Raw genomic sequence first — 13,662 nt, forward strand, 5'->3', positions numbered from 1 at the left:
TGGGCATCAGCAGAACATGCAACAGCCTGTTGTTCATCACCTCATTGCATTTTTTCATTATTTTGCCAACATATAATGTTTTCTTTGCACACACACATAGTTTTACATATATTTACCATATTGTAATGGTGCAGTGTTATCTTTTGTGCCTTTACACTTGCAGGTAAAACTTAGGAGAAATTTCAAGACAAGATATCTCTTAGTCACTGCATACCAGTCTAAGATAAAGCATGCTCTTGGTTAGTGCATAAACATTGTTCCCACTTAGTTTTTTATGGTACAAATGCCTATCTTTTTGTGTTAAATCAAGGCAGATAAGATTGTTATCTGTATTACACATGCTGAGAAGTCCAGGAAACACCTCAGAATTGCTGATATGAGATATGGGCATAGATCCCATATTCCTAAGGTACCATGTCCTAAATACTGTATTGATGATTTGCAAGGGGTATCTTGGAAGAAATCTACATAGAGATGATTTTCACGTTGTTGCTTCTGGGAAATTAAAAGTCATTGCTCTGTTGGTCATAAAGTATCAGAACCTGTATGGCCTTTGTTACTTGTTGGCTTCTAAGTCGAGATATTTTATTATCCCTCAGTTAAATGTGGGAGAGAAGGCAAGAGCCCATGGTTGAAGTTCCTATTCCCTCTGATACAATGGTTCCATTTGGGCTGGTTCCTTTCGCAGAAATATAACAAGGCTTGATAGCCTTCATTGCACAGAACCCTTCATGTTTTTTTCAGTATACCAAATGGATTTTGCACTCCCAAAGTTGTAAGGAACCATGTCTTGACAAGAGGGCTGATGATACACTAATGTTACTAATGCAGAGGATATCTACCTGGAACAAGTTTTTTTTCCTTATGGGATTTTCCATTTGTGATACATGTTTTTAACACTTATGTAATTATATATTTTAGCTTTTTGATTACATATTTATACTACATGGGAAGAGAGTTTTACACTTGTGGGGTCTTATCTCTTGAACATTCTCTTACAGCATACAAGTTCTTAGCGTTGTGTATGCTTTCTGTATAAACCATATCCTTGGTCATCAATTTTCATTTATCCATCACATTTATACTATACAGTACCTCTTTGCATCTTTCTTAGCAAGTTTCTGTTTGCTAAATTTCATGTTATGTCATCTGATTGCTCAATCCCTACAGCTCTCTATATGATCAATCTGTTTTAAAAACTTAAAAGTTGTAATCATGTCATCCCTCACTCTTTTCTCTTCCAAGATGGGCAGATTTAAGCCTTTGGCTTTTCCCTGTAACTCAGCCTTCTTTATTTTGGTGTTGTCTTTGTTGCATGGGTGTCTAAATATGCATCCTCTAAAATACTTATGCTGGCATACTTTGAATGCAGAATGTTTCCTACACTTAAAAACTTCACAAATGATTCAATTTTGTGTCTTTAGGCACAAGTTATGTTTGAAGTTAACACAACTTTCTCATGCAATGTACACAACTTTCTCATGCATAATCTACCGATACCATGCATTAGTTTAAGCAACCCCCAATCTCTCCTTACCCTCATTGCCATCATGTGAAAACTGTGGTTGATATTCAAACATTTCTTCTTAGCCTTCATAACTCTAAGTGTGGAGATAGCTGGCAGCTGGATATTTAGAAAGAATTTCAGATGCTTCATTCCACTTTGAATATAGGAAAAAAGTATTAAGATCATGGTAATAATGAAATTCTGTTGTTTTATCTGCTTACAGCTTTGAGGAAAACAATGCTCAGAGCTCATCGACAAGCTTGGGCATGGATGGATGAGTGGTGGGGACTTACAATTGAAGATATTCGCAACATTGAGAAAGAAACTCAGTCCTTACTGGCCAAAAGATATGGACTAGTTGGAGATGAAGAAGAGGAGGAAGGAGAAGGCGATAGTGCTTCTCCAGATGCTGGAGCAGAGGTTCCTCAGACCCCAAGCATATCATCAGAACGAACTCCTAATCTTGAACAGTTGAGCAAGTGCAGCTCATTTAGGACTAGTAATGATTTAGGTGAACATTCTCATGTAATTTGTGATGAAGAAACATTGGTAAAGGGTGGTGTAAATAATAATAATAACAATAATAATAATAATAGTGTAGAAGAAGATGAAAATAGACAATTGTCTGGTACAAGTCCTAAACTTCGAAGAAGAGAACTTAATGTTAGTATGGATAGTGTACTTACTGATGACACAAGGAAAAGAGGGTCATGGTCCAGAAGTGGTTCTAGAAACACATTAAATTCTCAAAATCAAGGTAAGTGTGCTTCATATTGCAAGTCTCATTATCATATGTTGTTAACCTTATTTTTTATGAAATGTTATATAATGCATTACTTTTTCGTTACCTTTTGTATCTTTGTTGTTCTTTCATAGCAACCTGGAGAATGGAAAGCATTAGAAGAGACTCAGATTCTTCAGGAAGTGAAGATGAATTCTTTGATTGCCAAGGTATGTAGTGAATGTTTGAATAGCTTAATTTAAGAGGATTGAGGAATTTAAAGCACTTGAAATGTGTATAAAAACTATATTACTTTTTTCACCAGTGACAGAAGTATTAATTGTTGTAACAAGTAAAGATCCAAGTCACTACAATTCAGTTAGTTATGTGGACTTACAAAATATATAGATATCATACATAGGTATTTCTCTTAGTATTAGAGCTACATATAACAAGATGTGTCATATAGGTCAGTCATGAAGAAATATGTAGGACACTTTGTTACCTGAGGGATTATTTACATCTTTAAGTGGTCTAATTTCAAAACTTTTGACAGTATTTTGTGTTCCACATAATATGATTTTTTTCTAGTAAATGACTATAGACTGTGCAATCCAGAAACTAAGACACAACTGCTGGTCTAAATAATCAGTTGGAATACCAATGCGAGATTGTATAGTGCATACATGGTTATTTCATTTTCCCATTACTATGCCTAACCCTGATTTCTGACTATATAGACTAGCAGATTCAGGATGTGCTCATTTAATTAAGTGTTTACATGTAACAAGAAATATATTGTGTATTGATTTACTCTGTGTGTGCGTGTGTAGTGATTTTCACTTCTCAGTGGTTTACTAAGAGAGCACTCATCTGATGGGTTTTTCTTTGAAAATCAGATTAGATCCAGATTTTTTATGGTTTATGTTATAAAAGCATGAACAATGTGGAAGCTGTGATACAAAGACAATATATAGCATTAATAGAATTATGAGAATATCGGTGATTACTAGCAACTTGTAATCCTTGAAGGATAGTAAGGGGTTTGAGCATTGTGCTAGAGGGTGAAAGTAGCCAAAGAAATGAAAGTGGGAAAATGAGATTTCTTTCATTCATGAAGCAGCAAAACGATTGGTGACACCATAGTGCAGAATAGTGCTCTTTATTCACAGACTTATACATGTTATTCTTTAGGACCAGATAGGGTTGGCAGACTGCTGTATATTATGGTATGCCCAAAGGTGACCTGTCATTTTTAACCTCAAGCTAATTCTTTTTAATATGGATTGAGTTTTTTATACAAAAATTTTATAATATAGATGTTGCCTCTCAGTTTTGGAATGTTGAATTGTATCTCAAAAACATTTGACAGGATTTGGACGATGGCACAAGAGTTTCTTCACTAAACTTCCTTTGGCTTCTTTGCTTCTGTGTATTCCCTGGTACATAAATTCTCTCCCAGTTGTTCCAACATGGTATTCAGTGACGGAGTGACTACTTACCCTGTCAGTGGTGGTGTTCTACATGGTTGTTTTATATTACCTTCACTATTTCTTCCCTTCATATCCAATCTTTCTTCTTCCTCTAACCTATTCACTCATTTGCTGATAATGTTTTTTATTGATTTTCTTTGTTAAAGGTTCCTCTTCCAAATCGTACTACCTGCCTGCCCCATCATTTCATCCTGGTATATCCATGGTCATTCAGACACCCTCGCCTAATCCTTCAAGGAAGATGAGCACTCTTCACTTGGCTCTCTCTTGTTTCCAGCATTAAAAATTGGGAATAGATTTATTAGGAAGGGAGGGTTTCCAGCACCCTGCTTCTGCACTTATTAGCTGCCTCCTTTGAAGTACAGGAGAAACAAAAGTTGTATTCTCTCTACCCCATACATAACGACATTTTATAATGGAAGAGATACATTTTTGAGTATTGGCCGTTTAGCGAAAAATCCATGAAAAGGGGTTATTATAACATGTTTCCCCTGGAGATGCATTCCCAATAGTATCAGTTCCTACCCTAGTAATTGCTGTATAATGGCATCTTTTGGCAAGATTAATGACTCTGCAGCTTTTATTTTTCATGTTTTTTAAATAAATGAGGACATTGTTAGTATTATACTTTTTTTATTATACTTTGTCGCTGTCTCCCGCGTTTGCGAGGTAGCGCAAGGAAACAGACGAAAGAAATGGCCCAACCCCCCCCCATACACATGTATATACATACGTCCACACACGCAAATATACATACCTACACCGCTTTCCATGGTTTACCCCAGACGCTTCACATGCCTTGATTCAATCCACTGACAGCACGTCAACCCCGGTATACCACATCGCTCCAATTCACTCTATTCCTTGCCCTCCTTTCACCCTCCTGCATGTTCAGGCCCCGATCACACAAAATCTTTTTCACTCCATCTTTCCACCTCCAATTTGGTCTCCCTCTTCTCCTCGTTCCCTCCACCTCCGACACATATATCCTCTTGGTCAATCTTTCCTCACTCATCCTCTCCATGTGCCCAAACCACTTCAAAACACCCTCTTCTGCTCTCTCAACCACGCTCTTTTTATTTCCACACATCTCTCTTACCCTTACGTTACTCACTCGATCAAACCACCTCACACCACACATTGTCCTCAAACATCTCATTTCCAGCACATCCATCCTCCTGCGCACAACTCTATCCATAGCCCACACCTCGCAACCATACAACATTGTTGGAACCACTATTCCTTCAAACATACCCATTTTTGCTTTCCGAGATAATGTTCTCGACTTCCACACATTCTTCATTGTTAGTATAAATACATTATTAAACAAACCTTGATCAATATTTACATAGAGACATTTTATAATGCAAGAGATAGATTTTTAAGGATTGGCTGTTTAGCAAAACATTAATTAAAAAGGACTTTTATAACGTTTCCCCTGGAGATGTATTCCCAACAGTATCAGTTCCTTCCCTAGGAATTGCTGTAGGATGGCATCTTTTGGGAAGAGTAATGGCTCTGTAGCTGTTATTTTGATGTTTTATAAATAAAAGGAAGATGTTGTTAATATAAATACATTATTAAACAAACTTCGATCAGTATTTACAAGTTTGTCAGAGTTTGCAGTGTTGTTGATCATCACTGCCACAGTCTGAAAGCATCCTCTTGGCCTACTCTCCATTGTCTCTTGTGGCTTGATCCTTGTGTGGGAAATTTTTTTGCAACTTAGAATGTGGTGACTGGGTAGTTCTTTTTAGCCTTAATGGTTATCAAGTATCATTCTAATAGTGGAGGAGGCTAGTCCAGGCAACCAACCCACATGTGACTGATGCTCAGCTGCATCTACTTAGCATATCATTTGCATAAGTCTATTTTTTTTTATTTAAGTGGGCACCTTGGATACTATATTTATACTTGCATCTACAGCCCTTTTCCAGACATGATTGGAATAGAATATGCAGTTTCTTACTTGAATCTGCAGCTAGTGCTGTGTCATCAGCAAGCAACAACTAACTCCCTTCCCAGATCCCTCATCCCATACAGATTGGATACTCACCCCTCTTTCGAAGATAGGATTGATAGGGATGCCTTGTGGAAGGTCTTAAGAATATATGGTGTGGGAGAAAACCTGATAGAAGCAGTGAGAAAGTTTTATCAAGGTGTAAATCATGTGCACAAGTAGAAAGAGGGGAGAGTGAATGGTACCAAGTGAAAGTTGGTCTGTGGCAGGGGTGTGTGATATCACCATGGTTGTTTAGTTTGCTTATGGATGGGTTGTTGAGGGAGATAAATACAAAAGTCTTAGAGAGAGCAGGGCAAGTATGCAATTGGAGAGGGATGAAAGAGCCTGGGAAGTGAGTTTGTTGTTTGCTGATGATACAGCTCTGGTGGCAGACCAGAGAGAAACTGCAGAAGTTGGTGACTGAATTTGGAAGATTGTGTGAAAGGAGGGAGTTGAGAATGATTATAGATAAAAGCAAGGTTATTAGGTTTAGCAGAACTGGGGGACAGGTTAGTTGGGGTGTGAGGTTGCATGGAGAAAAACTGGAGGAAATGAAGTATTTTAGGTACCTAGAGGTGGATATGGCACCAAATGGAACTATGGGAGTGCAAGTGAGTCATAGGATGGGTGCAAAGACAAGGTTCTGTAAGTGATGAAGAATGTGTTGAAAGAGATATTGTTATCTCGGAGGGCAAAAATGGTTATGTTTGTTGGTATAATAGTCACAATATTATATAGGTGTAAGGCGTGGACTATAGATGAGGCTGTGCAGAGGAGGATGGATGTGTTGGAAATGAAATGTTTAAGGACAATATGTAGTGTGAGGTTATTTGATCGAGTAAGTAATGAAAGGGTAAGAGGGAGGCGTGGTAATAAAAAAGAGCGTGATTGAGAGAGCAGAAGAGGGTGTGTTGAAATAGTTTAGATTTGTCTTAGCAGTGAAGGGAACAAGGAAAATGGTGAGACCAAATCAGATATGGAAGAATGGAGTGAAAGAGATTTTGAGCAATTGGGGCCTGAACATGCAGGAGGTTGAAAGGCATTCAGGGAATAGAGTAAATTGGAATGATGTGGTATACGGGGGTCGACGGGCATGTGAAACATCTGGGGTAAACCAGGGAAAGGTCTGTGGGGACTGGATGTGGATAGGAAGCTGTTGTTTTGATGCATTACACATGACAGCTAGAGACTGAGTGTGAACAAACGTGGCCTTTTTTGTCTGTTTTCCTGGCGCTACCTCGCTGAAGCGGGGGGTAGCGATGCTGTTTCCTGTGGAGCAGGCATCAACAGGAATGGTTGAAGGCAAGCAAGTATTAATATGTACATGTGTATATATGTATATGTTGATATGTATATATATATATATATATATATATACATATATATATATATATATATATATATATATATATATATATATATATATATATATATGTATATATATATATATATATATGAAGTCTGTTGGGGATGAGAGAGCTTGGGAAGTGAGTCAGTTGTTGTTCGCTGATGATACAGCGCTGGTGGCTGATTCATGTGAGAAACTGCAGAAGCTGGTGACTGAGTTTGGTAAAGTGTGTGAAAGAAGAAAGTTAAGAGTAAATGTGAATAAGAGCAAGGTTATTAGGTACAGTAGGGTTGAGGGTCAAGTCAATTGGGAGGTGAGTTTGAATGGAGAAAAACTGGAGGAAGTAAAGTGTTTTAGATATCTGGGAGTGGATCTGGCAGCGTATGGAACCATGGAAGCGGAAGTGGATCATAGGGTGGGGGAGGGGGCGAAAATTCTGGGAGCCTTGAAGAATGTGTGGAAGTCGAGAACATTATCTCGGAAAGCAAAAATGGGTATGTTTGAAGGAATAGTGGTTCCAACAATGTTGTATGGTTGCGAGGCGTGGGCTATGGATAGAGTGGTGCGCAGGAGGATGGATGTGCTGGAAATGAGATGTTTGAGGACAATGTGTGGTGTGAGGTGGTTTGATCGAGTAAGTAACGTAAGGGTAAGAGAGATGTGTGGAAATAAAAAGAGCGTGGTTGAGAGAGCAGAAGAGGGTGTTTTGAAATGGTTTGGGCACATGGAGAGAATGAGTGAGGAAAGGTTGACCAAGAGGATATATGTGTCGGAGGTGGAGGGAACGAGGAGAAGAGGGAGACCAAATTGGAGGTGGAAAGATGGAGTGAAAAAGATTTTGTGTGATCGGGGCCTGAACATGCAGGAGGGTGAAAGGAGGGCAAGGAATAGAGTGAATTGGAGCGATGTGGTATACCGGGGTTGACGTGCTGTCAGTGGATTGAATCAGGGCATGTGAAGCGTCTGGGGTAAACCATGGAAAGCTGTGTAGGTATGTATATTTGCGTGTGTGGACGTATGTATATACATGTGTATGGGGGTGGGTTGGGCCATTTCTTTTGTCTGTTTCCTTGCGCTACCTCGCAAATGCGGGAGACAGCGACAAAGCAAAAAATAAAAAAAAAAATATATATATATATATATATATAGACCTTTTCATGGGCTCCTACAAGTTCATCAATGGCTTATATACAGTTTGGCCCACCAGTGATGCTACTACGTTTGTGAATCGGGAACCATTGCAACACAAACCTCGCCAGGTGGTAGAGTTTCCCGCAGTGTATCGAGACAGACTTCCCCAGAACTTTTTTTAAAGGGGAAGTAAATGTTTATAGTTGTGTTACTGGAGTGATAGTTTTCATACATGGTGTTTTGACAAGAAAATAGTGAAATTGGAGAAAAATGTAGCTTAGACATTGAAGCATATTGATACAGTGGTTAAATTGATGAGAACTGCTATTGATGTTTGTGTAAATAAATTATACATTTTCTTTTTCCATAGCCAGAGGTTGAACCATTATGTGACATTCATTTTTTCATTCATTTCAAGCTAGAAGCTTCAGTTTTCTAAATTGTTTCTTACATTCTTCATATGTACATATATGTATGTGTGTGTGTGTATATGTGCGTATGTATGTGTATGTGTGTGTATGTGTATATGTATATATATATGTATATTATCCCTGGGGATAGGGGTGAAAGAATACTTCCCACGTATTCCTCGCGTGTCGTAGAAAGCGACTAGAGGGGACGGGAGCGGGGGGCCAGAAATCCTCCCCTCCTTGTATTAACTTTCTAAAATGGGAAACAGAAGAAGGAGTCACGCGGGGAGTGCTCATCCTCCTCGAAGGCTCAGAGTGGGGTGCCTAAATGTGTGTGGATGTAACCAAGATGTGAAAAAAGGAGAGATAGGTAGTATGTTTGAGGAAAGGAACCTGGATGTTTTGGCTCTGAGTGAAACGAAGCTCAAGGGTAAAGGGGAAGAGTGGTTTGGGAATGTCTGGGGAGTAAAGTCAGGGGTTAGTGAGAGGACAAGAGCAAGGGAAGGAGTAGCAATACTCCTGAAACAGGAGTTGTGGGAGTATGTGATAGAATGTAAGAAAGTAAATTCTCGATTAATATGGGTAAAACTGAAAGTTGATGGAGAGAGGTGGGTGATTATTGGTGCATATGCACCCGGGCATGAGAAGAAAGATCATGAGAGGCAAGTGTTTTGGGAGCAGCTGAATGAGTGTGTTAGTGGTTTTGATGCACGAGACCGGGTTATAGTGATGGGTGATTTGAATGCAAAGGTGAGTAATGTGGCAGTTGAGGGAATAATTGGTATACATGGGGTGTTCAGTGTTGTAAATGGAAATGGTGAAGAGCTTGTAGATTTATGTGCTGAAAAAGGACTGATGATTGGGAATACCTGGTTTAAAAAGCGAGATATACATAAGTATACTTATGTAAGTAGGAGAGATGGCCAGAGAGCGTTATTGGATTACGTGTTAATTGACAGGCGTGCGAAAGAGAGACTTTTGGATGTTAATGTGCTGAGAGGTGCAACTGGAGGGATGTCTGATCATTATCTTGTGGAGGCTAAGGTGAAGATTTGTATGGGTTTTCAGAAAAGAAGAGTGAATGTTGGGGTGAAGAGGGTGGTGAGAGTAAGTGAGCTTGAGAAGGAGACCTGTGTGAGGAAGTACCAGGAGAGACTGAGTACAGAATGGAAAAAGGTGAGAACAATGGAAGTAAGGGGAGTGGGGGAGGAATGGGATGTATTTAGGGAAGCAGTGATGGATTGCGCAAAAGATGCTTGTGGCATGAGAAGAGTGGGAGGTGGGTTGATTAGAAAGGGTAGTGAGTGGTGGGATGAAGAAGTAAGAGTATTAGTGAAAGAGAAGAGAGAGGCATTTGGACGATTTTTGCAGGGAAAAAATGCAATTGAGTGGGAGATGTATAAAAGAAAGAGACAGGAGGTCAAGAGAAAGGTGCAAGAGGTGAAAAAAAGGGCAAATGAGAGTTGGGGTGAGAGAGTATCATTAAATTTTAGGGAGAATAAAAAGATGTTCTGGAAGGAGGTAAATAAAGTGCGTAAGACAAGGGAGCAAATGGGAACTTCAGTGAAGGGCGCAAATGGGGAGGTGATAACAAGTAGTGGTGATGTGAGAAGGAGATGGAGTCAGTATTTTGAAGGTTTGTTGAATGTGTTTGATGATAGAGTGGCAGATATAGGGTGTTTTGGTCGAGGTGGTGTGCAAAGTGAGAGGGTTAGGGAAAATGATTTGGTAAACAGAGAAGAGGTAGTGAAAGCTTTGCGGAAGATGAAAGCCGGCAAGGCAGCAGGCTTGGATGGTATTGCAGTGGAATTTATTAAAAAAGGGGGTGACTGTATTGTTGACTGGTTGGTAAGATTATTTAATGTATGTATGAACCATGGTGAGGTGCCTGAGGATTGGCGGAATGCGTGCATAGTGCCATTGTACAAAGGCAAAGGGGATAAGAGTGAGTGCTCAAATTACAGAGGTATAAGTTTGTTGAGTATTCCTGGTAAATTATATGGGAGGGTATTGATTGAGAGGGTGAAGGCATGTACAGAGCATCAGATTGGGGAAGAGCAGTGTGGTTTCAGAAGTGGTAGAGGATGTGTGGATCAGGTGTTTGCTTTGAAGAATGTATGTGAGAAATACTTAGAAAAGCAAATGGATTTGTATGTAGCATTTATGGATCTGGAGAAGGCATATGATAGAGTTGATAGAGATGCTCGGTGGAAGGTATTAAGAATATATGGTGTGGGAGGAAAGTTGTTAGAAGCAGTGAAAAGTTTTTATCGAGGATGTAAGGCATGTGTACGTGTAGGAAGAGAGGAAAGTGATTGGTTCTCAGTGAATGTAGGTTTGCGGCAGGGGTGTGTGATGTCTCCATGGTTGTTTAATTTGTTTATGGATGGGGTTGTTAGGGAGGTAAATGCAAGAGTTTTGGAAAGAGGGGCAAGTATGAAGTCTGTTGGGGATGAGAGAGCTTGGGAAGTGAGTCAGTTGTTGTTCGCTGATGATACAGCGCTGGTGGCTGATTCATGTGAGAAACTGCAGAAGCTGGTGACTGAGTTTGGTAAAGTGTGTGGAAGAAGAAAGTTAAGAGTAAATGTGAATAAGAGCAAGGTTATTAGGTACAGTAGGGTTGAGGGTCAAGTCAATTGGGAGGTGAGTTTGAATGGAGAAAAACTGGAGGAAGTGAAGTGTTTTAGATATCTGGGAGTGGATCTGGCAGCGGATGGAACCATGGAAGCGGAAGTGGATCATAGAGTGGGGGAGGGGGCGAAAATTCTGGGGGCCTTGAAGAATGTGTGGAAGTCGAGAACATTATCTCGGAAAGCAAAAATGGGTATGTTTGAAGGAATAGTGGTTCCAACAATGTTGTATGGTTGCGAGGCGTGGGCTATGGATAGAGTTGTGCGCAGGAGGATGGATGTGCTGGAAATGAGATGTTTGAGGACAATGTGTGGTGTGAGGTGGTTTGATCGAGTGAGTAACGTAAGGGTAAGAGAGATGTGTGGAAATAAAAAGAGCGTGGTTGAGAGAGCAGAAGAGGGTGTTTTGAAGTGGTTTGGGCACATGGAGAGAATGAGTGAGGAAAGATTGACCAAGAGGATATATGTGTCGGAGGTGGAGGGAACGAGGAGAAGAGGGAGACCAAATTGGAGGTGGAAAGATGGAGTGAAAAAGATTTTGTGTGATCGGGGCCTGAACATGCAGGAGGGTGAAAGGAGGGCAAGGAATAGAGTGAATTGGAGCGATGTGGTATACCGGTGTTGACGTGCTGTCAGTGGATTGAATCAAGGCATGTGAAGCGTCTGGGGTAAACCATGGAAAGCTGTGTAGGTATGTATATTTGCGTGTGTGGACGTATGTATATACATGTGTATGGGGGGGGGTTGGGCCATTTCTTTCGTCTGTTTCCTTGCGCTACCTCGCAAACGCGGGAGACAGCGACAAAGTATAATAAAAAAAAATAATATATATATATATATATATATATATATATCCACTCCCAGATATCTAAAACACTTTACTTCCTCCAGTTTTTCTCCATTCAAACTTACCTCCCAATTCACTTGACCCTCAACCCTACTGTACCTAATAACCTTGCTCTTATTCACATTTACTCTTAACTTTCTTCTTTCACACACTTTACCAAACTCAGTCACCAGCTTCTGCAGTTACTCACATGAATCAGCCACCAGCGCTGTATCATCAGCAAAAAACAACTGACTCACTTCCCAAGCTCTCTCATCCACAACAGACTTCATACTTGCCCCTCTTTCCAAAACTCTTGCATTCACCTCCCTAACAACCCCTGGCAGCGGATGGAACCATGGAAGCAGAAGTGGATCATAGGGTGGGGGAGGGGGCGAAAATCCTGGGAGCCTTGAAGAATGTGTGGAAGTCGAGAACATTATCTCGGAAAGCAAAAATGGGTATGTTTGAAGGAATAGTGGTTCCAACAATTTTGTATGGTTGCGAGGCGTGGGCTATGGATAAAGTTGTGCGCAGGAGGATGGATGTGCTGGAAATGAGATGTTTGAGGACAATGTGTGGTGTGAGGTGGTTTGATCGAGTAAGTAACGTAAGGGTAAGAGAGATGTGTGGAAATAAAAAGAGCGTGGTTGAGAGAGCAGAAGAGGGTGTTTTGAAATGGTTTGGGCACATGGAGAGAATGAGTGAGGAAAGATTGTCCAAGAGGATATATGTGTCGGAGGTGGAGGGAACGAGGAGAGGTGGGAGACCAAATTGGAGGTGGAAAGATGGAGTGAAAAAGATTTTTTCCTTTGGAAAATTAAAAAAAAACGAGAGGGGAGGATTTCCAGCCCCCCGCTCCTTCCCCTTTTAGTCGCCTTCTGCGACACGCAGGGAATACGTGGGAAGTATTCTTTCTCCCCTATCCCCAGGGATAATTTATATATATATCATTTCATTCATTTTCATTCAAACTATTCGCCATTTCCCGCATTAGCGAGGTAGCGTTAAGAACAGAGGACTGGGCCTTTGAGGGAATACCCTCACCTGGCCCAATTCTCTGTTCCTTCTTTTGGGAAAAAAAAAAAAAAAAAAATTGAGAGGGGAGGATTTCCAGCCCCCCGCTCCCTCCCCTTTTAGTCGCCTTCTACGACACACAGGGAATACGTGGGAAGTATTCTTAATCCCCTATCCCCAGGGATAAAAAATATATATATATATGAAAGCCGGCAAGGCAGCAGGTTTGGATGGTATTGCAGTGGAATTTATTAAAAAAGGGGGTGACTGTATTGTTGACTGGTTGGTAAGGTTATTTAATGTATGTATGACTCATGGTGAGGTGCCTGAGGATTGGCGGAATGCGTGCATAGTGCCATTGTACAAAGGTAAAGGGGATAAGAGTGAATGCTCAAATTACAGAGGTATAAGTTTGTTGAGTATTCCTGGCAAATTATATGGGAGGGTATTGATTGAGAGGGTGAAGGCATGTACAGAGCATCAGATTGGGGAAGAGCAGTGTGGTTTCAGAAGTGGTAGAGGATGTGTGGATCAGGTGTTTGCTTTGAAGAGTGTATGTGAGAAATACTTAGAAAAG

General features: G+C 40.4%; 1 protein-coding gene across 9 annotated transcripts in view; it reads left to right on the forward strand.

Annotated features, from left to right (window-relative positions):
* Positions 1-13,662, forward strand: part of rdgB (retinal degeneration B) — a 485,210-nt gene that overhangs the window by 238,352 nt on the left and 233,196 nt on the right. For all 9 annotated transcript variants that reach the window (XM_071673888.1, XM_071673895.1, XM_071673896.1 and 6 more), the window contains 2 exons: positions 1,731-2,264; positions 2,384-2,458. In XM_071673888.1, the coding sequence (XP_071529989.1) occupies positions 1,731-2,264; positions 2,384-2,458 (609 nt within the window). The remainder of the gene's footprint in view (positions 1-1,730; positions 2,265-2,383; positions 2,459-13,662) is intronic.

Source organism: Panulirus ornatus, chromosome 19 (assembly GCF_036320965.1).
Source record: "Panulirus ornatus isolate Po-2019 chromosome 19, ASM3632096v1, whole genome shotgun sequence".
Classification (NCBI taxonomy): Eukaryota; Metazoa; Arthropoda; class Malacostraca; order Decapoda; family Palinuridae; genus Panulirus; species Panulirus ornatus.